Source organism: Bos mutus, chromosome 24 (genome assembly GCF_027580195.1).
Source record: "Bos mutus isolate GX-2022 chromosome 24, NWIPB_WYAK_1.1, whole genome shotgun sequence".
Lineage (NCBI taxonomy): Eukaryota > Metazoa > Chordata > Mammalia > Artiodactyla > Bovidae > Bos > Bos mutus.
Window position 1 is genome coordinate 24,552,782 of NC_091640.1, and position 27,385 is coordinate 24,580,166.

Genomic DNA, 27,385 nt, shown 5'->3' on the forward strand with positions numbered 1-27,385 from the left:
CAGATGTTTTGTCTTGCTCACTGCTTTCTTTATTTTGCTTTCCTTCGGGCTTAATCAGAAGTCAAAGCAATGAGATCTTCTGCAAAACTCAAACACTGATTTCATGGCAACATTTTTCTAATAGATTTGGAGTTTTACATTGATAATCATCTCAAAGGACTTTCTGTGTGTATGTATAGTTTCTTGATTCACAACAATAATTCAGGAATGAAGATGCTGAAAGAGCCAAGAAATATAGCATGCAAGATTTTAAAACAAGAGTAAAAAACTGGGTAGATAAATGAGAATATCTTCAAGTAGCCTTTATATGAGCATTTCAAAGACCTTGTCTTCCCTTATTTTGAAGGATTCAATAGTTTAGTGCAATAATTTCATTTGTTTGCACAAAGCTTAACAATAGGGGTAATCAAATGAGAAAGAGGCTTAAGAATAAATCACGTATTATTTCCTTCACTTAATTTCTGCCTGAATGGGAGCAAGTAAATGACAAGAACAAAACACAACTAGTGTTCTATTTTCAGAGTCTGTGCTTTATTATTAATATAAAGCTGGACTTCCAGTTAAAAAGAAGATAATACAATTTTTATTATTGATAAAATGTGGGCATTGAATTGACCAAAACTGTAAAATAAATATTGTTGTAAGTAAGTTGGTTATAGTCAGTTCTTTTTTTTTTTTTCCCTTGGCTGCTCAGGGTCTTAGTTGCAACATGAGAGCATACGGGATCTAGTTCCCTAACCAGAGATCAAACCCAAATCTCCGGCATTGGGAGTGCGGAGTCTTAATCACTGGACCACCAGGGAGTTCCCAGTGGCCTCTGTTCTTACACTTATGTTTCATATGAATAGATGCATCCAGGTGAAACAAGCTGTGCTGAGTGTACCCTGACCAGATGACATTATGATAAACCAGAGTAGTACCAGGTCATTCACAGTACACACGGTATACATAAGATATGAGTAGCATAGTTTTGTGCTTGGTATTTTGGAACCAGCAGCATAATGAAAACAATGATGAATTAATTTAAGAAAAGAAAAAAAGGTGTTCAGTGCATAACCAGTCACCCAATTTTAGTTGCTCCACAAACTCAACATATACTTTGCCCCGATGGACTCTGAGGAGTGGAGCCTGCAGGAGCTGTGTGGTTTAAAGTGTTTTCCAATGAGATAACTGAAGGTTGAGGGACAGAAGGACATTTCCCTAGATAACTCCCTAAATCATTTGACTTAACTCATGGGCCATGAAAATCCAGGGCACACCCAATTTTTACTCAATCCCAGAAATCCAGGATTTCCATGCCAATGCCATCTCCCTTGTGGCTATTAGTTCAGAAACAGTGAATATTCACAGTAAAAGTGAATAACTAATACAAACAATGAAAAACTCCTAAAATCCTTTAATAAGAGGCTTAAGCTATCTGATTTGCTCTTTCTGGAGCTGTGTTATAAGGATTCAAAGCTCTGCCAGTTTCTCCTTATTTTTGTATACATATCTTAGCCAGCATAAGTACATTCTAAGACAAATAGAAGATATTAAAAACAAAGTGAAATGAGAGATATGTATCATCTCAGATAAACTGGGTTATAAGATAGGCTCGTTCTCTCTCTGTCTCCCTATCTCTCTCCCTCCGTCTCTCTCTCTCTCTCTGTCTCTCTCTCTCTGTCTCCCTATCTTTCTCCCACCACTGGCAAAAGAGTACAGAGTACGAGCTGGCCCTGACTCATATTGATTTCCCACTGCACTGGTTTCTTAAGTGCTCTGTTGATCCGTGTCAAGCAATAAGTTCCCTGGCTGAACATGCATATCACCTCCCCATTTGTCCTCACCTAGATTTAAGGTGCCCATATGATGAGCTGAACAAGGACATCATTTTTCCTACTGGTGTCACTGGGCCCAAACCACACTGCCGGTGGTATGACAGCTAATGCCATGCACGTTTACAGTCACCATGTGATATAATAATAGCAGAGACGAACACAGCACTGCACACACGGGCTAACAGGGGTGTCCCATTCTGGTCCTGTGTGTCTCCCCAACGAACACGTGCATGAGAACAGATCCAGGGCAACCTGGCTTTGGTGGGTTTTCTGAATCATATTCCCCCTCTTTACAGGCACTGCATTCGGGGCAGAGCAGGGCAAGACGAGGGGAATGGATATTTGTGACATTCCTGACAGTTTTTATCTTTGTTCCAGAAGAGCTCTTAAGCAGATAGATAGAAAATGTGTGATTGTGCTGCTAATGACATTGTACAGGAAATTAAGCGTATACATTTGGAGAAGGCATTAAATCAGCAGGACCTTAATTTAAAAACTTAAAACTGTATGGAAATTCAGCTTGCTCATTGCTGTGGAATAGAAAACAGCCAAGCACCCTGAGTCTGTTTATGGAAAGATTGCCAGCAAGCCAAGTTTGGGCAGAGCAGCTTAATGGCTCTGAGTGGATGCTGGGGGATTTCTTCCGAGACGGAACCCCCAGCCCTGACCGTTGGGGAGTGTCATTCATGGTTTTAGACTGCGATCCCCATCAGCAGGCAGGTGAGGAGAACTTAAGAATCGAAAGCAGCCCGACATGTTGTTCTTGATTGATCTGCGGAATAATATTATGTAAAATTCATCCAAAGGGGTGGGGTTGGCAGTTGCTGGAAACACACTGCTGAGCCCTGTGGACTGGGGGGTGCCCCGCTCTGCTGTCTGTGTGCTCTTCTCCCTTCTGACTTAGTCTCATGTTTTGTGCATTTTGGTGAAAGCACATAACTCATGATCCAGGGTACCAAGTCCTAAGATGAAAATTTTCATATGTCCTTTTTTTTTCCTTTCTCAATTCTAGTCATGCCCTACAACAGTGCCCATCACTGCGTCGTGGAGGTGGAAAACTTCCTGTTTGTGTTGGGCGGAGAGGACCAATGGAACCCTAATGGTAACTATTGAACCACTTAGTAGTAGATGCTCAACAAGTATGTGATGAGAGGTGCTGGTGGCAATCCATCTTGTAATTACCGTGGAAAACATATTTCTGTGCAGCAGGGACAAATGAAGTAGTCGGTGATGGGGGCTGACGATTGGAGGGAGGGTCAACCGTTGAGCTGACAGAGGACGGTACGCAGCAGTGCGTTCACTCATGGACTGTCTGGGGATTTGGCTTCGCCGTGACGCCCAGCCCCATCTCCTTATCCATCCCCTGAGGAATGCCCCCAGCATAAGCCCAGACTCCCTGGAGGCAGGTAGCAAGTGGCAGCTATGAAGAATGCTCACCACCTTCTCCACCAATTTTCTCCCGTTTTATCAGGATAATAACACACAGTTTCAATAAGTAAACATCATCTGCCATCGTGCTGAAGATAACCTTAGCTGAAGTTCCTCTGCAGCCTTTATTACTTAAAGCCTATTCGGGCTACAGCATCTTTTGCAAGGGCTTCGTCCACAGATTATCCACCATCTTCCCTGTTGATGCAATTACTCTGTAATTGTGTCAAAGAGAGAAACTAAACATTTGAATACCCTTCCCAAACCCAACATGGGGAGAACACTGCACCTTGCTGCGCCTTGCAGAACACGCAAAAGTATCAAGATATTTTTGGAAACCTTGCACGTGAAGGAGGGGTTGCATTGTAGCCTTCTCTGTAACAGAGATCATTATGACTGAGAAACCATAAAACAGCTTGCAGGTACACATTTTTACTTTAAAACCCCAGAACAGCCAGCTGAAATTACATATACTGCATATATTTTATGGTGAATGTTCTCTTTTAGCATCTGCACCAAGGCAAATTATAGAAAATTGTTACATCTGTTCATTCTAGAAAATCTTAAAGGAAAACAGCCCAGGCTACCCTCCAAGAATATTTCTTTGAAGAGAAAGGGACAGTCTTTCCCAAGATCTGCCTTGTTGGCTCATATCTTTCAGGGTTAGAAAGACAGTTTCTGGGCTTTGGGGAGAAACAGATTTGGATCAGGAACAAAAAATGTTATTTATTATGTCTTTTCTAACTTCTCTTTGCAATGACGGATTCCATATGTTACCAAAAACAAACAAACAAACAAAAAAGCCCTGGTAGATATATAATCCACGATGAACTCTCCTGTTTAACCTCTTCTTCCCTGGAAGTGATTTGAACAGAGTGGAACTTTTGTAAGAGAAAAGAGTGCACAGCAGGCAGGTTTATCTAAGAAAGAACGTGCAGAATTGTTTTTTGAAAGCCAGATGAAAATTAACACATGACAAGGGAAGGCTGGGGGGTCTTGTTCCTAATGACGTTAGTGATAGACTGCTTTGTAATACTCTAATATAAATGCCTATATTCTGTCATGCCCCAACTTACAGAGAACCAGTTTACATTTGTCACTTACCAATATTAACTCCCCCAGAAAAACTGCCCATGGGAGGTTTCCTTTCCTTTCTTCTTCCTTCCCCTCTACCACTGGCTAAAAACTGCCACTCCTTGCCCCCACTTTATCACTCCAGAGATAGACAACAATCATGTCTGGTGACTGGACATCGTAAGAAAAAAAGAGAGAGAAATGGAAGACTTACAAGAAAATGGAAAAGATGAGAAGAAACTGAAGAAGTGAAGAGTAATCCAGAATCCCATTGCCTGTGGCCACCCCCTCAGGCGTCTAAGTAGGGTCAATGAAAGGCACAGGAGGGAATAACTGTCTTCATTTTATCTCACTCTCCTCACTCTACCTCACTCATTCCTTCTGAGATTTATTATCCCCTCTGCACAGCCTTTGCCAACTTCAGAACATCTTTCTTCTTTTTATCTCCTCATCCTTCATCCTAGCCTCTTTTCCATACCACCGACTTTGCCTCTGAAAGCTCTTTCTTCGGTTCCCATCAACATCACACGAGTGGTTAGCTCAGCCTTTTCTCTGAGTGACGGTCACTACCATTCACCACTAATAAGCAAAGCCGATTGCTGATTTCTACCACCAGTGCTCAGCGTGTGCAGGTCCTACGCCCCATTGCTGAAAGGAGACACATGTCTTCCTCCAAATGGAAATTCTAAACCAAGCATCACAGAGAAACATTCTTATTCATGGTGGGTGTATTCTACATTCCTCTTAAAAACATTCATCTTTGGATATATTTGGGAATTAATCTTGGAACATGACTATCAAGAATGACTTTTTCTACAGGGAAATGATTGTAAATTCTACAAAAACTTGATTACAAACCAACTCTAGACATAATCCTTCCTTGATTTGGAGCCTCCCTTTGTGAAATCCAAGTCTTTGGAGTCATACTTACTTCTGGCACTCTTAGATCTTTCTGTAATCCCCAACTCTTTCTGTAATCCCCAAATAAAACTTGATTTGACCCCCAACCAGGCAATCCAAACCCTGCCATGCAATCCTTGGAACTCATGATTGCATATCAACAATATCCCTATAATCCTTAAACTCTCCCCACATGTCCCTTCAGCTTCTTTTCTAATCAAAGTATGACTGTTCTCTGGGAGGACTATTAGTCCAGCCACTCTGTCCAATGAGGACTGTGTTCGGTCCCCCACCTTTGCTCTTATGCTCCATATTATTGGAGGCAGGTAGCTTTTCTATTTCTCTATTCACTCTCACATGCTTTAAACTCACCACTTTAAAGGGTGTCTTCAGATTTTACTTCCTGCTGCCCTTGTATGTAGCAGCTCCCCAGTATTATTATGGAGATGCCACCTCCTTCACATTTTCATTGTCCATCATCCCTTCATGTCCATGCGTGCTAAGTCACTTCAGCCATGTCCAATTCTTTGTGACCCCATGGACTGTAGCCCACCAGGCTCCTCTGTCCATGGAATTCTCCAGGCAAGAATACTGGAGTGAGTAGCCATTCCCTTCTCCAGGGGATCTTCCCGACCTAGGGATCAAACCCAGGTCTCCTGCATGGCAGGCAGATTCTTTACCATCTGAGCCACCAGGGAAGTTCCTCATGTCCATACTTCCCTCCTCACTGAGCTTATAGTCTATCGCCCACCCTTATAGTCACATTAGTGCACAAACCTGCAGCCCTTGTGTCCATCTCTCCTATTATTCTTGCCTGGTAAAGCCCTGGTCCTGGTTCAGCCCAACTCTTTCCATCTCTCTCCTGCCCTTGAGCAACTAAATGGAGACATAGAAAATCATACAGCCATGCTAGCTACTAGCCAACACTACTAAATTTCCCTGGTCAATACACTCTTCCACCCTCTGGGTTAATTATTTGACACCTTCTCTTTCCTCGGATACTTCTTTCTCCAAAATCTCCTTCCTCACTCTCAGCTGATAGCCTTGCTTCATAGTCCAATGAGAATAGAAGCAATCAAACAGTAAAATCTTCATCTTGCTACTACCAAATCCATTGCTACCCAGATTTTTTTTTTTTAAGATTTTTGGATGTGATCTATCTTAAAAGTCTGTATTGGATTCGTTACAATACTGCTTCTGTTTTGTTTTGGTTCTTTGACCTCGAGTCATGTGGGGTCCCAGCTCCCCGACCAGGGATTGACCCACCACCCCCTGCATGCAAAGACGAATCTTGACCATGGGACCACCAGAGAAGCCCCACTACCCATATATTTTAGGTAAATATATCCCTCTTATTGGGCTTCCCTGGTAGCTCAGATGGTAGAAGAATCAGCCTGCAATGTGGAAGACCTGGGTTCGATCCCTGGGTTGGGAAGAGTCCCTGGAGAAGGAGATGGCAACCCACTCCAGTCTTCTTGCTTGGATAACACCATGGACAGAGGAGCCTGGTGTCCATGAAGTGGCAAAGAGTCGGACACGACTTAGCACAGCAGCAGCCATCCCTCCTATTATTATTTCTGCTCCAACCTGAAGTCTACTCCTCATTCCCTTTTGCCTCCTCAAGTACTTTGGAGTACTTCTGAATTTAAAAACATGACCAACAACCAAATAAAAATTTCTCTTGATGCTGCATCTTCCAGCTATCATCTTCATCTTTTTATGCCAAAAGCCCTAAAAGCTTTGCCTGTCCTCTTGCCTCTGCTTTCTTATATCTTAGCCTCTCCTGAGGAGTCCCCCCCTTAGGCTTTCATCCCCTCCTGTCCACTGTGTAAACAAGGCTTGTCATGGTCACTGCCAAGTTTCCAAATCCCATGGTCAGTTCTCCATTCCTCACTCCTCTATCTGACATGGCTTCCAAACTCCCACCACACTTTCCTTCCTACTTCTGACAGTTCCTTTCCTTTGCTGATTTTTCTTCTTCTCCCCCAGAGTTCATTTCCAGGACTCTTTATCTTCCATTTCCATACCCTCTCACTAAAGATTTTCATCCTGTTCTATGATTTCAAACAATAACTCAGTCTCAGTTAGCCAGTGGCCTATGAGCCACTTTCACTTTGAGATCCCATAGGATTCTGCAGATTAAGTCCAAAACAAAATTCATGGCTTCCCTCCCTAGCCCTCAACTATTCCTGCCTGGTCTTCCCCACCTCAGCAAACTGCATGACATTCCAACCAGTTGTCGTTATTGTTGTTGTTTTAGTTGCTAAGTCACGTCCAACTCTTTTGCAAACCCATGGGCTACAGCCCGCCAGGCTCTTCTGTCCATGGGATTTCCCAGGCAAGAATAGTGGAGTTGGTTGCCATTTCCTTCTCCAGGGGATAGTCCCAGATCAGTGATCAAATCTACGTCTCCTACATTGGCAGGCAGATTCTTTACCACTGAACCACCAGAGAAACCCCTCTGACCAGATACTATGGCTAAAATTCTGACAGTCATCTTTAATTATTCACCTTTTCTTACACCAATGCTCAGTCTATCAGAAAATTGTATTGGCTGTGCCCAAACAGTAGATCCCAATATGGCCATATCTTGCCTCCACCTTCATTCAAGCCAGCTCTTGCCTTGATTGTTGTGATGGCACCCACTTCCAGAGCAGCCCTTCTGCAGTCTTTCTGTTACACAGCAGCCAGAGTGGTCACGGTAAGAGAGAAGTGAGGCCACGTTCCTTGTTGGCTCAAAACCTTCCAGTGACTTCCTAATGTTCTTAGAAGAAAAGACAAAAATCAACATCAGTCCACAAGGCACACTGTGTCCAGACCTTCATATACTTCTGACTTCTGTCCAAGTAGCCCCTGCAGTCTTGCTGGTTTTGAACCCATGGCCAGCCCAGGGAGAGGTTATGCTCACTTTGCCTACTGTCTGAGACTCTAATTCTGCAGATATTTGCATGACTTTCAGAGTGTATCTGTGAACAGGTGCCCATAGTACTGAAACTGAGTTTCCCTTTATCGATCCCCCCTTCATTTTTCTTTATAACATTCATCTTCACTTGATGAATTTACAAGTTTGTATTTATTTCCTTGTAAGTACTGGAACTTTGTCTTTTTTGTTTACCAATATAGTCCCAGACCTAGAATAGATAAGACACATAGTGGGTACTCAGTGTGTATTTGTGCAATTAATAATTGTGTGGTGTATTCATGCCTGTGTGAGTGCATGTACACACACACGCACACACACACTCCTATCTGTTTATTCCTGCAGTGAATTTTAGTACCTATATTTCAAGGGTTAGTTCCACATATATTAACAAAAAACAGACTTTTAGAGTTAAGACCTCAGGTATTTTAGATGATTATCATCTCAAATGGTACAAAGAAAATGTAACACACTCTTTGCTTGTATTTCTTGCTTTGGTGTCAATCTGTATGTACAATAAGGTTCATTTTGACACATTGGAGACATTACTATGCTTCTTAGGCTCAACAGAGGAAATAACCTGGTTATTAAATAACCAGCTCTGAGGTCTCATGTTTCACATTTCAGCAAACCTACCTGCTACAGCAACTGTGTGCTCCCCAAATGCAAAAGCAGAACTTACTTGACACACATAGGCTACAACTGATTTCGTGTGCAAACTCTTATTGTAGTGAGAGCTATCATTTCCATGGAGACAGAGTGGTCTCTACCACTGCTAGAATTCTTAAATTTGATTTTAAAAAAATCAAAAAGACTTTAACCAGAGATATCACTCAAGGTAGTCTCTGGAACTGATTATGATTAGATAATAACTTCATGTTTTTAAAACGCAAATACAGAAACACAGAAATTTTACCCTAACTTTGGGATAAAACTAGTTTGATAAACATATCTGCTTTTATTATTATGGTTGACTTATGTTTATTATTACTTTCACTTCACTATTTTTATACTAACTCATCCCCCCCAAAAAAAGTAGAGGAGAAAAGAAGAAAAAGGAGAAAAATATTTAAAGTGGCACATAGATTTTTGTTCTGACTCCTCATTCTCATACCATGTTAGATAGTCCCCCTAACTTTCATCTGTTTGTTAAACCAGAGAACAGGGGCATCTTATAAAACACTATTCAATGTGCAAAACAACAAAGGAGTCTTAAGTTTTAAGTGTCTCAAATATATCTTTACAGGAAAACACAGTACGAATTTTGTCAGCCGATACGACCCCCGATTTAATAGCTGGATACAACTTCCGCCCATGCAAGAACGGTAAGTGTTTATCTCTTGTGTCTGAAACATTTGTGGCCGCTTGACCTCAAGGAAGGATACTGAATGATTTCCCATGATAAGGTATGCTAAGCAAAGCCAATGAATGACACTGGAGGCGAAATACAAAACTGGCCTGGCCAACTGTGATTAACTGCCTCATTAACTCGATGGAGAAAAATAATAGGTCAAGTATTTGTTCCAATGTAGGAAGAAAGAATTTATATAACTTGTCTTCCTTGGTTTTTTTTTTTTTTCACATTAAAGTTTACTTTTTTATTGAAGTATCGTTGCTGTGTAATATTATATAAGTGTACAATATAAAAAAATCACAATTTTTAAAGGTTACACTCCATTTGTAGTTTTAAAATATTGGCTATGTTCCCTGTGTTGTATAATAGATCTTTGTAACTTATTTTATACTTAATAATTTGTACTTCTTAATACCCTATCCCTATCTTGCCCCTCCCCACTTCTCTCTGCCAATTGGTAACCACTGGTTTGTTCTCTGTATCTGTGAGTCTGCTGCTTTTTTGTTATATCCACTAGTCTGTTGCATTTTTTGGATTCCACATGTACATGATATCATATGGCATTTATCTTTGTCTGACTTATTCACTTAGCATAATGCCTATCCATGGCTTGTCTTCCTTTTCCATGTTGCACTAGTTTTTTTGACAAGCAGAGCTACAATTACATGGCTATTCCACTCTTCACAGTTGTAATTTATTCAAATCTTATCACTGAAATATAGAACACCATTCTCACAATGTATGTATTTTGATGCAGATATTTCCATATTAAAGTTTCCAAGTCTCACTACCTCGAATTCCTTATGTCTACTTCCTCAAACATCTCCCCATCAGACGTTTAAAAATAGGTGATTTGCTATCTAATGAAAAGTCAGTTTTGCAAGGTGTCTTCTCATTTCTAATGTATGCAGTGTTTATCTCACCAAAGTTTTCTAACATCGAAGGACAATAAGGCAACTGTGTTTGTACACATTCAGTTCTCCTGACTATTACTTAGGCAGGAGGCCATGTCGTAATATATACATGCAAATCACATACTAAATCTTGAACACTTGGTTCTTTTCGAATAATGTCTCAACATCCTCATGAGCAAATTCTCTGATATAATAGTAACAATAAGCTGCAACGTATTTTCTCTTCTCAATTGAACCAAGAAATAATTTTTGTTCTTATTCCTTCATAACCTTAACATCCCCTTTTTTAAACATTCAATCAGATTACACTGTTGTTCTGTCACTAAGTCATGTTCAACTCTTTGCAACCCCATGGGCTGGAGCACACCGGTTCTTCTGTCTTTCACTATCTCCACTGTCTTGGAATTTTCTCAAATTCATGCCCATTGAGTCGATGATGCTATCTAACCATCTTATCCTCTGCCACCCACTTCTCCTTTTGCCTTCAGTCTTCCCAGAATCAGAGTTTTTTTCAGTGAGTCAGCTCTTCGCATCAGGTGGGCAAAGTATTGGAGTTTCGCTTTAGCATCAGTGCTTCCAATGAATATTCAAGACTGATTTCCTTTAGGATGGACTGGCTTGATCTCCTTGCAGTCCAAGGGACTCTCAGGAGTCTTCTCCAGCACCACAGATTACACTGAGATCAAGTTAAATCCTTAATCATGAATTCCAAGTTAAAAAAATTCAAATCATACCATTCACTCAAAAAGGTACATTACTGCCAAAAGAGAGTAAGAATTTCTGCTGTAAACTTAGTATCTAATGTCCCATTCCATATAAGGATATTGAAACTCTCTTTCAAGGGACTAAACATTATACACTGAAAACGACATTTTAGTCATTTTCAAGGCACAATATAGTCTAAGAACCACAGAGAGGACTGTCTAATTCAAAGGTACCTCAAGGGATTATTCTGGCTCAGTTAATATCTTGACAAATTTCTCAATCCTCCTGTTGTGTATACATGTATATATAAAAGCTTCCTAAGAGAAGAGCTTCTTTCCTGGAGAAAGCTTCTTTCTCCAACATACCTTATTTCTCTCCTTTTGGGGTTATTTTCTGGTTGCTGTTATTGTTAGCTGTATCATTTTAACCTTTGATCTAAACTATTCCAAAAGTTTTATTTAAAAAAAATTAAATATACATCAAAACATGTTTGAGATGTCAGCTTCTCATCACCATGGTCTCCTTTGCTGGGGGCTGTTCACCACAATAATTAACCTTCCTGCCTTGGGTTTGGGAGGCATAACTCACGTCGCGGTCAATTATCTCACTGTAGAGCCCCTAAGGATGAGAAGTATTGCTGCAAAACCTAATTAGTAATTTTTTTAAATGTGTATTGTTTACTTGATATTCTATAATGACTTCCTCGGAGGCACTATAGCCTATCAGGGCAGGGTCCTACTTAGACAATTTTTAGCAGCTCATTGACCTGATAAAAAGACCTGCCATGGTCTGTCGGCGCCCGGCAGCCACCGTTGACAGGATGGACTGTTTAACGTTTCTTTCCAAGTCATTATGGTATATCATGTCAGGTCCCTAGTAAAAGAAGTTTTTTTTTAGATTTCGAACAATCAACTCGATAGACCAAATAAAGAGCTCCTTCCCGAGCTGAATGGGAAAAGGCAGACCTCACAAATGCCCAGTCAATCTTCTAGCTCCATATCTCCTATGGGTTGGTTGACCTGGGCAGCAATCCATAACTTAAAATGAAATTCTTCTGTCATTGCCAAGCTTCCATTCACCCAAGCAAGTACAGTTAGCTACCAGTGTGGTTTAATTGGTGATTAAACAAAGAAGGAAAAAAATTGAAAATATATGAGATACTCTTCAGATTAGAAAAGAGATTTCTTGAGATATTTAATTGAGTTAGCTCTGCATTGTATAGATCATGAATCAGACTCACCGGAAGTTCCCCACCTCCCTCCTTCCCTTCTGCTCGTGTGCTCAGTCCTTTCAGTCATCTCCGGCTCTTTGCAGCCCCATGGATTGTAGCCCGCCAGGCTCCTCTGTCCATGAGATTTTCCCAGCAAGGATACTGAAGTGCACTTCTAAGCTCTCCTCCAGGATATCTTCCCGACCCAGGGGTTGAACCTGTGTCTCCTGTATCTCCTACATTGCAGGCGGGTTCTTTACTGCTGAGCCACCAGGGAATTCCCCCTCATACCCTCAGCTGCTGCCAAACTGCTGAGAAGTTGTTACTGTGCTGAGAAGTTACCAAACAGATTAAGAATAATGGAAACACATTGAAAGTCACCTCTAGGGTCACCCACTCTTACAGAGCTGGCTGGGCAAATTCCTCAGATATCTTGCCTAATCAGAACTTCCAAAGGAGTATAATGAACGTGCAGAACACCCTCCCAGTTCATCAAGGAAATGGGCACATGACCTCCAGGCTTACTCAGCCATAGGTCCACTCATGAATTGTATGTGTGCTACCAAGAGGTTGCCGACAGAAGGGGTTAGACAAAGTACAAAGATAAATGTAAAGCTCAAGAGTTGTTTTGGTCTCAGATTTAGGATTTGATTCTTCAGTAAGAAGAGGGCAAAAATGAACGATTGGATCAATAAAAATGCTTTGGTGATTTCAATTTTGTTTTCAAAAAAAAGTAGACATTTTAGGTGTTATTCTTATGGAAATACTACCTGCTAGCTAGTCTAGGCGGAGAAGGCAATGGCAACCCACTCCAGTCCTCTCGCCTGGAAAATCCCATGGGTGGAGGAGCCTGGTGGGCTGCAGTCCATAGGGTCGGGAAGAGTTGAACACGACTGAGCGACTTCCCTTTCCCTTTTTCCTTTCATGCATTGGAGAAGGCCATGGCAACCCACTCCAGTGTTCTTGCCTGGAGAATCCCAGGGACGGGGGAGCCTGGTGGGCTGCCGTCTATGAGGTCACACAGAGTCGGACACGACTGAAGCGACTTGGCGGCAGCAGCAGCAGCTAGTCTAGGAAATAAAAAAGAGAAAAAAGAGAGGGTGGGGAGGGAAGGAAGGATAGAGGGAGCTCGGGAGAAAGGAAAACCACTTGGGAGGCACCATTAACAAAGCTTAAGTTTCACAGAGTAAGTGAAAAGCAGGAAGCATGTACATCAAAGAAGTTTCCAAATTTAAATATTTTGTTTCTAGCAGCCTTACAAGAAACAATGAGAAACAATATTCTGTTTGACAAAATCTGGTATTTTTAACCTGATGGTAAAAGTCAAAAGTTGAAACAGGTTTGATGCAGGATACTGGATGCTTGGGGCTGGTGCACTGGGATGACCCAGAGGGATGGTATGGGGAGGGAGGAGGGAGGAGGGTTCAGGATGGGGAACACATGTATACCTGTGGCGGATTCATTTCGATATTTGGCAAAACTAACACAATATTGTAAAGCTTAAAAATAAAATAAAATTAAAAAAAATAAAATGTAAATAAATAAATAAATAAAGCAAAAAAAAAGTTGAAACAGAGGTAGTGAAAGAAAGTGTTAGTGGCTCAGTCCTGTTGGACTCTGAGACCCCATGGACTAAAGCCCACCAGGCTCCTCTGTCCATGGGATTCTCCAGACAAAAATACTGGAGTGGGTTGCCACTGCCTACTCCAGGAGATCTTCCCAACTGAGGAATCAAACCCACATGTCCTATGTCTCCTGCACTGCAAATGGATTCTTTACCCAGTGAGCCACCAGGGAAGCCCTCTCAATATGACTCTTGAGGATATGAACTGACCACCTTATGCTTCAGAAAAAGCTTGTAAAAATCTGTCCTATACACAGGTTCAAAGTGTATTTGTAGAGGGCATCGATAGTCATTTTAAAATTATCGCAATTCATTGAATATCGTCTCTGGCATTGGGACAGGAGGTGGCGGGGTGGAGGAGGGAGAGAGAAACAACTTGAAATACAGATAGTGTCATTCCATTAAAAAGTCTTCAATAAGCTTCCTTTTGCCCCCAAATAACGTAGCCTAATCAGGTGTGCTCTTCATGTGGGGAGGAGGGGCAGGAAGCATTCCCAGGAGAGACCTGGTGTGGTGAAATTTTAGCCGCAAGCAAATGTTCACAGTTGCTGATAGACCATTAACTACCCAGTGTTTCTATAATGCATTTCATGAATTCTCACTTTGGGCATGCAAGGGAATAAGTCAGAGACTCAGAACCTTAGCTATTAAAATTTCTACACAAAAATGCACTTTTCATCAGGAAATGAAACCTACTGATTTTTTTTTCCCCCCATTCGGAACCTAACAGTGACACTGTGTGGATAAAGCTAGGAGTACACACGGAACATCACATTGGGAATGTCGGGGATAGAAAGACAGTTCTGACAGCTCCCTCGGGTGAGGAGAGGAAGGAAGGAGCAAGATCAGAAAGAGGGAGAAATTAAACTGTGGACAAGATAAAAGGAGTTCACACTGCCAGAAGAAGATCTTTCTCTGATTCTCCACTACCTAAACTTAATTTAATAGAGAGTTTCATGCTTGTTATGACTAGCATTTTTTCTCTTCTAGACCAGAATATAGTACATATAATACACAGAAGAACTTAGAATATAGTATATTGCAACTAACATGGTCCAAATTATGGAACTGGCCCACTGATGATGGTTTGTTAGTAAGATTACTAACTTAATTGTTTCAGAGGCTCCAAAACTTGCAATGGATTCATACAGAAGAGGGATATTGACCTACCCTGTGTCAATGATGCAAAGAAATATCTGTTTAGCACAAATTTTCATAGACATGTCAGTCTTCTCAACAAAATATTTTAACTTGAGAAGGTAAAAGCACTAGTAAAGCAACCTCGACCCATCATATTCAATGAGAGCAACTGAAATCTGGTTAGAAAAATGGAAGGAACTAGGGGTCTACCTATGTGCACTTAATTTTGCTATTGTTTTTAAACCTAATTTTATGTTTAGATGAGTTTTTACGTCCTTATACCAAGAAATTTCAAATTTTCAGGTTTTCAATTCCCATAATAATCTGATTAAAAATTCCCTTCAAAATCTTTTTCTCCAAACATATGCCTCCAAAAAACTGCACATTCACAACATATATGTATACATATTTATAATATATTGGAGAAGGAAATGGCAACCCACTCCAGTATGGTTCCCTGCGAAATCCCAAGGACAGAGGAGACTGGTGGCTACAGTCCATGGGGTCACAAAGAGTCAGACATGACTTACAACTAAACAAAAGCATTGTGTGTGTGTGTGTGTGCATATTCACTATATATATATATAAAATTTTATTTAAAAGACTTTTTTATAATTTCAGAGCTTCACATACCCCTCAGAAGACGTGGCCCAGGTTAGCAGCAAACTTTATTTAGTGAAATCCAACTCACCTGTTCTTCGTTCTCCTTTGGAACATTCTCTATTTTTCCATTATTGCTCTCTTCATCATCTTTCTGAGTTTTCTACAGCACACATTTCTGTCAAGAAAATATAGGGAAAAAAATAGCCAAAATACTACTCTCAAATAAACAATGATGCTAACAAGTCCAGGACTATCCAGAAAAACTGAACTTGATATTCCAGCAATCCCATTCTTGCATATACAGTGTATCCAAAGGAACCAAAATCAAGATCTTAAAAGAGACACCTGCACTCCCATGTTCATGGCAGCATTACTCACAAATGCCAAGATATGGAAACAAACTGTCTGTTGACACACAAATAAAGAAAATGTGGTATGTATATAAATATGCAAGTATGTGCTCGTCGCTCAGTCATGTCCAACTCTTTGTGATCCCATAGACTGTAGCCCTCCAAGCTCCTCTGTCTATGGAATTTTCCCAGCAAGAATACCGAAGTGGGTTGCCATTTCCTCCTTCAGGGGATCTTCCCAACCTAGGGATCAAACCCATATCTCTTGCATCTCCTGCATTGGCAGGCAGATTCTTTACCACTGTGCTACCTGGGAAGCCTGCACACACATATATATACTGGAATATTATTCTGCCACAGAAAAGAAGGAAATTCTGCCATTTACATGACAAACATAGATGAGACTGAAGGTGATTACACCAAGTGAAATAAGCCAGACTGAGAAAGACAAATACTGTATATCACTTATATGTAGAATCATATTTTAAAAGTCAAAAGTAAAGAAATAGAGATTAAAATGGTGGCTGCCAGGGGATAAGGGTGAGGGAAATAGGGAGAGATTGATGAAAGGATGCAAACTTCCAATTGCAAGATGAGTAAGTTTTGAGGATCTAATTACAGCATGCTAACTATAGTTAATAATAGTTATTGTTTACCTGAAATTTGGTAAGAGAGTAGATCTTAAGTGTTCTCACCAAACAAAAATAGAGGTTAATATGTGAGCTGATGAAGTGTTAATTAATTTGATTGTGAAAGTCATTTTACAATGTACGCATGTACCAAATCATCACACTGTACCCTTTATATTTATTATAGTTTTGCCAATTATACCTCAATAAAACTGGAAAAAAAACTGAATACATCACCATCTATAACATATGCCATATGTATATGGGCTTTCCCGGTGGCTCAGCGGTAAAGAATCCTCCTGCAATGCAGGAGACACAAGAGATGCAAATTTGATCCCTGGGTTAGGAAGATCCCCTGGAGGAGGCAAAGGCAACCCACTCCAGTATTCTAGCCAGAAAAATCCATGAACTATAGCCTGGCAGGCTACAGTTCATAGGCTGGCAAAGAGTTGGACGTGACCTCACGACTAAGTGTGCATGTATATGGTACTAAATTGTGTTTAAAAATTAAAGAATTTAGTCATCACTGAAAATGCTATTAGAAGTTTACATGCAAACATCACAATGGCTGGTTTTTTAAAAATTTTTATCCAGATAATGTCAACTGACAGTTCATGAGAGTGAACAAAATGTTGACACTATGACAAGCACTTTACAATATGTCATATGGCCAGGCAATCTGATTCCAGAGTCCTAACTGTTCATCAAGATGCTATATACTGCTTCCCAGAGGTCTTGACACTTTATAAACACAGCTTGGAAAATCTTCAAACAATACAGGTTTACCTGATTCAAAACCTCTAGGACTCTTTATTTTGCTATTGACTTTGTCCAAGAGTCTTGGCATCAATTTTTATAAAATTTTATAAATAATTTTATAAAATTTTATAAAGACCATTAATTCATCAAACATAAGTTATGTTCTCTGAAGGGCTTGTGCACACATGCTCAGTTGTGTCCAACTCTTTGCAACCCCATGCATAACCGTGCAGGCTCCTGTGTTCATGAGATTCCCTAGGCAAGAATACTGGAGCAGGTTGCCATTCCCTCCCCCAGGAGATCTTCCCAACCCAGAGATCAAACCTGTGTCTCCTGAGTCTCCTGCATTGGTAGGCAGATTCTTTACCACTGGGAAGCCTCCTGGGAAGAGCCACCTGGGAAGCCTCTGAAGGGCTTGGCACGTCACAATTATCCTTTTCCAGTATTGACCCACATGTTATCCTTGTGAAGTATATTATTCCAGTAGCATCAATGAGAAAAAAAGAAGCTGAAGATTAAAGTGTTGCTTAAGATTGCGACCTTGTCATCCTAACTCTAACTTTTTGAGTCCTCTTCCAACTTCTTTTCTCCCTCAGCTCTTGTATGTTATTAGTTGCTAAGCTTTACGTCTTCCTCTCCTATATCTCGCATCCCCACTTTCCGTGTCTTCTGCTAGAACTCTACTTCAGGTCCTCAGTCTCTGACTCCTAGATTGTGTTCTCCCCAGAAAGGCCTTCCTGTCTCCAGTCCTTTCAATACAACTTGCGTGTCTTTTGCCTTTGAGGGAAGGTGGGGTAATTTAATAAATAGTCTTTCTTGAAAAGAGATTTAAAAATATTCTATGGCTTTGTAAGAACATCAAAAGCTACACAGATGAAATTCCTAAGAGCAAAATTTCAACACTATATTCAGTCCGAAAAGTTTCTCTACTTGCAGTCATACTGGGGGAAAAAAGAAAAAAAAAGATAATTGAAGAAAAATTTTGATGATGTAGTTCTCTTATAAATTGGGAACAATGACCCTTGAAGGACCATAAAGAAAGTGAATGTCAAGACAATTTATTATTGTTACATTATCTACCTCATTTTTCACTTTGTCTTACTGAGCTGTGATATCTTTACAAGGTACCAAATATCCCAAACATTAGTGAACACTTGAATAGTGTATAAAAGCAAGATAAAAAGAGCTGAAACAAAGAGTTGTAAATTTCCCCTCTACTGTGAGTTTAGTGTCAGTAATGTTAACCAGGATGGGGATTACGGATGATTACTATTCAAGGTCTCTGATTTCGCAAGGAGTCATATGTGTAATGTCCAAAGCTCTGTACCCTTTCTGGGGCTTCCCTGATGGCTCAGCAGGTAACAAATCTTCCTGTAATGCAGAAGACACAGGAGATAAGGGTTCGATCCCTGAGTCAGAAAGATCCCCTGGAGATGGTCATGGCAACCCGCTCCAGTATTCTTGCCTGGAGAATCCCATGGACAGAGGAGCCTGGCGGGCTACAGTCCAAAGGGTCACAGAGACACGACTGAGCGACTGAGCACACACAGCACCCCTTTCTGAAGCAGGACGCCCCCACTTTCCCTGACTGATTGGGCTACTTTGTATTTAGAGGGGTGTTGTTGGTTTTTTTTTTTTTCATTGTAGAAGAGCCAGTTTCTACGCATGCCGGTTGGACAAACATTTATATGTGATTGGTGGACGGAATGAAACTGGTTACTTGTCCAGCGTGGAGTGCTATAACCTGGAAACAAATGAATGGCGTTATGTGTCTTCTTTGCCACAGCCTCTGGCGGCTCATGCAGGAGCAGTGCACAATGGGAAAATATACATTTCAGGCAAGTCATTCCTCCACTTTCTGCTGCAAAGTTCAGTTCCAAGGCAGTTTCTTGACTTGTGTGTCTATGTTTAATTCACAGGGGGTGTACACAACGGAGAGTATGTCCCGTGGCTATATTGCTATGACCCCGTCATGGATGTCTGGGCTCGAAAACAAGATATGAACACAAAACGCGCCATCCACACTTTGGCTGTAATGAATGATCGCTTATATGCAATTGGAGGAAATCATTTGAAAGGTCCTCTTTTTTTAAATCACAATAACATTTGCATCTCATGTTTCTTGCTAAGGGGGTTTCTTGTTAGATAATCATAGCTAACCAAGTATAAAACATGTTGACCAAATAAAATCTACTCTTTGCAAATTAGCAGTACCCTTGGGCAAGCACTTATTTTGGCTCTCCTGCAGATAGGATTATTTTGAAGTTACCACACACATTAAAGAAATGAATAATGATGTCTACAGAAAATAAAAAACAAGAGCATTAATAACTGAAAAGCACAAACAATTGGTTGTAAAAATGAATTCAGTAAAATAAATTATCCCTTATCACCAAATTATAGTAATGCATTTTTTTTCCAGAAAATTGTTTTTGTAATCATCGTAAAGAACTTTTTTTTTTAATTTAGAGCTGCACAAAGAAATGAATGTGATTTTTCTTAAAGAAAACAGAATTTCATGTCTAAATTTAGAATTACTTCTTTGAAGAGTTGAATATCAAACCATCTATGATCCTCAAATTCTTCCCATTTGCTTACTTAATAAGTAACATAGTATTTTTGGAACCACATATGGCTCTTTTCCCTCCTTATTATGTATATTGCAGCAAGTTTTTTGTAGTTTGTGTGCATGTGTGTAGCACTAAATTTCACAGGAAAGCAGAGAGAGCTGTGATATTGAGAACACTGTGGAATCACTTTGAGCTTCAGTTTTCTCATCTGTAAATGAAGAAGACGGTCAAGTTGGTCTCTCAAATCTCCTCCAGCTCTGACTTTCCATGATTCTTGAAACTGATGAAATGAAATGCAGGCCATCTGGGCATAGCACACAAGGCCATTCTATGCATTTATTTTCCAATCATATACCCATATATGGGACTCCTCGGTGGCTCAGATGGTAAAGAGTCTGCCTGCAATGCAGGAGGCCCGAGTTCCATCCCTGGATCGGAAAGATCCCCTGGAGACGGGAATGGCAACCCATTCCAGTACTCTTGCCTGGAAAATCCCATGGACGGAGGAGCCTGGTGGGCTACTGTCCATGGGGTCACAAAGAGTTGGACATGACTAAGCAACTTCACCTTTGTTCATGCATTTATTTTCCAATCATATACCCTTCTTAAACCACAGGTTAGATATGGACATTTTTTGTGCTATTTAGCAATACATATCTACCCCTAAATGTAATAAGTACTGGATAAGTGTCATTTTTAAGTATGTATTTTCAAGTTTATAATAGTTAAAGCACATCATCACAGGTGTTTACATAATTAGACTGTTAAAAAAAGTAAAAGATTTTGAGAGAATTGAATATTCACTTAAGAAAAGCAATAAAGTTTAGTCTGTAAAAGTGACTTTTGAAGCCTATTGATTTGGTTTCAAATCTCAGCCTAGCTACAGGCTATATGACTTATTTAGGTTAAAATTCCATCTGTTCCTCAGTTTCTCATCTATAAAATGAATATAATGTAGAATATCTATAGGGTGGTTGAGAGGATTAAATGAGTTCCTTCATATAAAACACTTAGGAAAGAACCAGATTATAAGCAGTCTATAAAATGCTTGCTTTAACTATTACTATTTTAAAGCTTTTTCAGTTCAGTTCAGTTCAGTTCAGTCACTCAGTTGTGTCTGACCCTGCGACCCCATGAATCGCAGCACGCCAGGCCTCCCTGTCCATCACCAACTCCCAGAGTCCACCCAAACCCATGTCCATCGAGTCAGTGATGCCATCCAGCCATCTCATCCTCTATCGTCCCCTTCTCCTCCTGCCCTCAATCTTTCCCAGCATCAGGGTCTTTTCTAATGAGTCAGCTCTTCACATCAGGTGTCCAAAGTAATGGAGCTTCAGCTTCAGCATCAGTCCTTCCAATGAGTATTCAGGACTGATTTCCTTTATGGATGGACTGGTTGTATCTCCTTGCAGTCCAAGGGGCTCTCAAGAGTCTTCTCCAACACCACAGTTCAAAAGCATCAATTCTTCGGCGCTCAGCTTTCTTTATAGTCCACCTCTCACATCCATACATGACCGCTGGAAAAACCATAGCCTTGACTAGACAGACCTTTGTTGGCAAAGTAATGTCTCTGCTTTTCAATATGCTGTCTAGTTTGGTCATAACTTTCCTTCCAAGGAGTAAGCATCTTTTAATTTCATGGCTGCAGTCACCATCTGCAGTGATTTTGGAGCCCAGAAAAATAAAATCAGCTGCTGTTTCCCCATCTATCTGCCATGAAGTGATGGGACCGGATACCATGATCTTAGTTTTCTAAATGTTGAGCTTTAAGCCAACTTTTTCACTCTCCACTTTCACCTTCATCAAGAGGCTCTTTAGTTCCTCTTCACTTTCTGCCATAAGGGTGGTGTCATCTGCATATCTGAGGTTATTGATATTTCTCCCGGCAATCTTGATTCCAGCCAGTGTTTCCTCCAGCCCAGCGTTTCTCATGATGTACTCTGCATATAAGTTAAATAAACAGGGTGACAATATACAGCCTTGATGAACCCTTTTTCCTACTTGGAACCAGTCTGTTGTTCCATGTCCAGTTCTAACTGTTGCTTCCTGATGTGCATACAGGTTTCTCAAGAGGCAGGTCAGGTGGTCTGGTATTCCCATCTCTTTCAGAATTTTCCAGTTTATTGTGATCCACACAGTCAAAGGCTTTGATAGTCAATAAAGCAGAAATAGATGTTTTTCTGGAACTCTTGCTTTTTCAGTGATCCAGCGGATGTTGCAATTTGATCTCTGGTTCCTCTGCCTTTTCTAAAACCAGCTTGAACATCTGGAAGTTCACAGTTTACATATTGCTAAAGCTTTTTAATAAGATTTAAATAAATCTTTACTGATACTCCAAGGTAAATCAACCTTTTCCAACGACATCTAGCCAGGCATTTTTGCTTTAAATTAATCCAAAATATCAAAGGTTGGGGTTTGGGAGGATTTTTTATTTGTTTGCTTGTTAGATCTTTCTGACAACTCCTGATTTCACCCGCAAATTTATACATACGTCTTCAAAGGTATAGCTGTCTATTTCTTGGCTCTGGTCATTTATTTTAAAAGAAGCCCTAGCCTTAAATTGGAACCCCAAGAGCTTATTCTTTGATGATTCCATTTTGCTATGTCACTTAGGTTTCTCCCATCTCGATGTAATGCTGGTGGAATGCTATGACCCAAAAGGTGACCAGTGGAATATTCTCCAGACACCCATTTTAGAGGGTCGCAGTGGTCCTGGCTGTGCAGTGCTTGATGACAGCATTTACCTGGTGGGAGGCTACAGCTGGAGTATGGTACGTGTCTACATTCACCTCCTCTTCCTCCTTTTTGCTTGTGCTTACTTTTCATGTCCCTCCAAATGTGTTACCACCCACACAAATACCTTTTACGAGCATCATGTTTATATGCACACAGTAAATTACTTTAAGCAGTAAAGTAGAATCAGTGTGGTTGCTGTAGAACTGGCTTGCTCTCTGGTCAATTGTATCACAAAATGCGGTAGGTCTCTGCTTCTCTCCCATCCTCATGCTTTCCAGTTAAAAGTCGGGCTGAAGTGGTTTTACAGATGTCTGTTAAATCTGTTTAGGAAAGTCTGAAAAGTTTCTGACCGGCAAAGCATAGAAAATGGAAAATAATTGTTCGGTTATCTGCAGATTCTCCTTAGGATTATGTAATTTGCCATTGCTTTCCACTTTGCCCCCTCTTCACCATAAAAATTTCCAAACATACACAAGAACTGAGAGCTCAGTGGGCCCTCTTCAGTGCACCATCCAACTTCGACATCTATCAGTGCTTTGCAATGCTGACTTTATCTCTCCTGCTTCTAAAAATATGTGGTTGAAGCAATTTGAAGCAAATTCTAGACATATTATTTCAACCTAAATGCTCCAGTATTTCTTTTTAAAAAAATCACTTGTTTATATAAACACATTATTATTATTACACCCAATAAAATCAACAGTAATTCCTTTATATCCTATCCATTTTCAAGTTTATCCCGTTGATCTGGAAAAAAAAAAAGCTGCTTTTCAAATTGACGTGTTCAAATTAGGATTCAAAAGGCCTCACTTATATTTTGCTATTATATCTCATACATCCCCCACAATCTGGAGAATTACGCCTGCCTCTTGTTCTGTCCTATATCGTTGACTTGTTGAAACAGCAAGGTCAGTTATCTTATAGAATACCCAACGTTCTGATATTGGCTAATGATTTCCTTGTGTTGATATTTAAAACAGTCCTCTGTCTCCATAGTTCCTATAGACTGTTATTGGTAAGGACCTGAGTTCAGCTTTTTAAAAAAATTTTATTTATTTATTTATTTTATTAATAGCAAGAATATACAGGAGGGGGGCTATGTAATTCAAATGACATATCAGAAGACACATAAGTCTAATGGTCTACACAGCCACCTTTGAAATGATGACTGTATTTTCCTATATATATGTGTTGGTTTTATAAGATTAATTTGGGGTTTTAATAATATTAATTAGCCTCATTTCTTTTGCATCCAACAAGATTGTTATTTAAAGTCTTGAAGAGCCTTAAAAGTTATAGTCTTGTGGAAGCGAACTGTACTGACATATATCATTAGATATTCATCTACATCCTTATTTGCTGGCGTACATTGCTAGCTGCAAACGTATGTATGTTTGGAACCAGAAAATGATTATGTTGGTTGGGATTTTGGGGTTTTTTCCCTTGCCTATGGTAAAAAAAAAAAAGGCTGCTTTGGTTAAGAAAGGGAACTATACAAGCACTAGCCGCTGAGGTTGACAAAGGAAAGAGGATCAAAGACATTTTTTTATTTCTCGTGTGGCCCCTTGAAAACAAATAAATCAACATGTGAATAAGTTGACAAACCTTCATTTCCAGTTTATTTTAAACTGGTTTTGAACCCTCTGTCTCTGATTCTCTATAGTAGTAAGATAAGAAATGGAAAAGTGAGGTGATAATCTAAAATCCAATTTACTTCAATTACTTGAATATTTAAGATAATTATTTCTTTTTTTAAACTTAAACAAGGGATAATTTCCAACATGGGCTAAGTTATCATAAAGGATTTGTAAACCATCCCAATGTAGATGTGATAAATAAGGTTGCCATGGCACTTCTCTGAATAGCCTTCCCTAAGGCTCTCTGCTCTCTATTCCAGGGAGCCTACAAGTCATCCACAATATGCTATTGTCCAGAAAAAGGCAGCTGGACAGAACTCGAAGGAGATGTGGCAGAACCGCTGGCAGGGCCAGCCTGTGCAACAGTTATCCTGCCCGCCTGCGTACCTTACAACAAATAACACCAGGAAACCCCGGAACGACACATTCCAGGAAGCAGTGACAAGTGACATCCCTATTGTAGCCAGAACAATGCATTCTAATGGTACATCTGCCGAAACCCACTTTAGTGTCTGGTGATTTACAAGAAGCTACAAAAGGAAAAGACCTGTTCTTGAACGGAAACTCTGTCTGTAACTCGGATCACATCAAACTTCCTGTGGTGACAGACTCGTCCATTGCAGACTGGTTTTAACTTGTCTCAGCTTTACGAAATCCCTCACGTGGATCTCGACTTTCAACAGGAGAAAGAAAATACAGAGGAGTGCCCCCCGAGAGACCTGAGATCAGTATTGTGCATTGTAGTTTACCTGCATGTGATCTATGTTGAAGTTTTGGGGATATTGTGTTCATGAATGATTCCAAATTTGACCCACCCAAACACTCATACTACATTACAGAAATGGCCACTGATTCTATATTCCTAACCTGTGGCAGCTTCACAGATTCTGTAGGCAACACAGTTATAGAAAATCATGTAAGACTGAAGAGGAATGTTTTTGTTTCCATAGAACTTCATTTTATGTACCTTCTGCCCCTTACAGCACCTCGTGGGGACGGAGAAGAAAAAGATATTGGCTCTTGTAGCAACTTCTTTCTGCCCTGTCAGTTCTAGGCTAACCAGAGTCATAAATTCTGTGTCCTCAGTTTTATCCAAAAGATTAAAACAAAATGCACTATTCAGTTTATAGAGTCTCAGGCTTTCTCATTTGGGGCAGCATATAAGGAACGAACAGGGCCTCCCAAGTGGAGCTAGTGGTAAAGAATCCGCCTGCCAATGCAGGAGGCTTAAGAGACATGAGTTCAATCCCTGGATTGGGACGATCCCCTGGAGGAGGGCATGGCAACCCACTCCAGTATTCTTGCCTGGGGAATCCCATGGACAGAGGAGCCTGGCAGGCTACAGTCCATGGGGCCGCAAAGAGCCTAAGGAGCTAACTATAACTCCTCAAACAATACTCTCCCTCTTCCACACCTTTGGCTCTAGAAAAGACTCTAGATGTGGCTCTAGAAAAGCACCTGATGAACCCTCCTTCCCCTCAACTCATTACATTTCTTTGTTGTCAGCAGAGATGCCTGGGCTCAATGAAGCGAGCCATCACTAGCTGTCTTGAGAAGCACAAGGAATTTAGGAGCAGAAGGTCAGAAAAGCATGAGACAATATCAGTGTGACCTACAATAGAGAAAAACTAGCAGAAACGTGGATTTGATTCTCAAGCTCTTCAGAGCTGCCACAACAATAATTAGGAACAAATCAAAGCCTAAAATATTTTGTGAATCACCCAGAGATGTTTTCAAATCCCTCAAAAAGTATGTCGTTCAGAAATAACCACATAGGGAAGCCACCAATTAAAATTGCCCTGGTGACAAGGTTTCACTGTGGAGCATGTCAAGATGGATGGGTATACTGGAATCCAATGCCATTTCTACAGTAAAGTGCAATCCTTGTTGTTTTTGTATTTATTTGTATGTTCAGATCCAAAGGATCCGTTGTAAAAATATATATATATAAATATATATATCCAGTGGAATCAGCTTTTCATTTCTTTTTCCTTGATCACATATGAATACATAGAAAGAAAGGTTACAGTACTTTGTGATAAAATTCCCAGCTGATGTCATGAAGAATACAAGGTCTCCTTCAAAACCTTTTATTGTCAATAGTCCCCATCTCTTCCGAAAGTCAGTTTATACAAGGGTATTTGCTTTCCTTGGACTTGTTCTTCATTTATTTTTTATTTCTAGCCAAAATAAATAAAAGCATTTATGAAAACTATAAGCAAAGCTTTCTGTATTTCAGAAAGGCGTAAGCTATTAGAAAGTGAAGAGTGAATAAATAAATAAATCACAGAGAATGTAAATTTTGTACAGTATTAGAATGTGTAAATGAAGCTTGCTTGGAAGGGGAAAACTTTAAATAAAAACTTTATGTACTAATTCAACTGTCTCTCATATTCTGACTTATAAAGCATGTGTATAAATCTACCCACTAAGTTATTTGAGGGTTTGTAATTTGTAAATGCATAAATATTTTTATTCTGCAGATACACTTTATCAATTTATTTAGCTTCCTGGCCCTACATATATGTATGTAGTATTAATGCTAAAAACTACAGAATGTTTCAGAAAAAGTGTTGTGAGTTATAAATCATGAATTGAATCTGGTTTTTCCATTGTAAAAATGTTACAATGAGGCATACTTATCCAAGATCTAATAACAGTACTTATAGAAATTATTAGAAGCACCTTATGCATGAAGCAATACTTGCACACTTTCTAAAGGGTAACCCCTTAGAAACCCTAACCCTAACCCTAAACCCTAACCCTAAGTGAATCACATATTTAATTAAGTCAACTCTCTAAATATACAGTGGTTCATTTTATTTTTAGAAATCTGGTGGGGGGGGAGGCGGAAGTCATGCAGGGCAAGGAAAGGATGGGGCTCTGGAAGACAGTAGGAGAAACTGAGGCACGTGATTGCAGGTTTGGGCAAACTTCCAGGCAAAGAGCCTGCAAACTAGTATTTAATCCTTCCCTGGCAAATCTTCCATTATTGATGACTAAACTGGTAATTAA

The 27,385-nt window shown here is 40.1% G+C and overlaps 1 protein-coding gene across 1 annotated transcript in view; it reads left to right on the top strand.

The window, feature by feature from the left end:
- KLHL14 (kelch like family member 14) overlaps positions 1-26,704 on the top strand; it is a 116,244-nt gene extending 89,540 nt beyond the window's left edge. Inside the window, exons 4-9 of the mRNA XM_005892962.2 lie at positions 2,830-2,919; positions 9,386-9,464; positions 19,075-19,265; positions 19,347-19,505; positions 22,611-22,768; positions 24,631-26,704. Coding sequence (XP_005893024.1) covers positions 2,830-2,919; positions 9,386-9,464; positions 19,075-19,265; positions 19,347-19,505; positions 22,611-22,768; positions 24,631-24,771 — 818 coding nt within the window. The 3' untranslated portion in view covers positions 24,772-26,704. The remainder of the gene's footprint in view (positions 1-2,829; positions 2,920-9,385; positions 9,465-19,074; positions 19,266-19,346; positions 19,506-22,610; positions 22,769-24,630) is intronic.
- Positions 26,705-27,385: the final 681 nt, after the last annotated feature.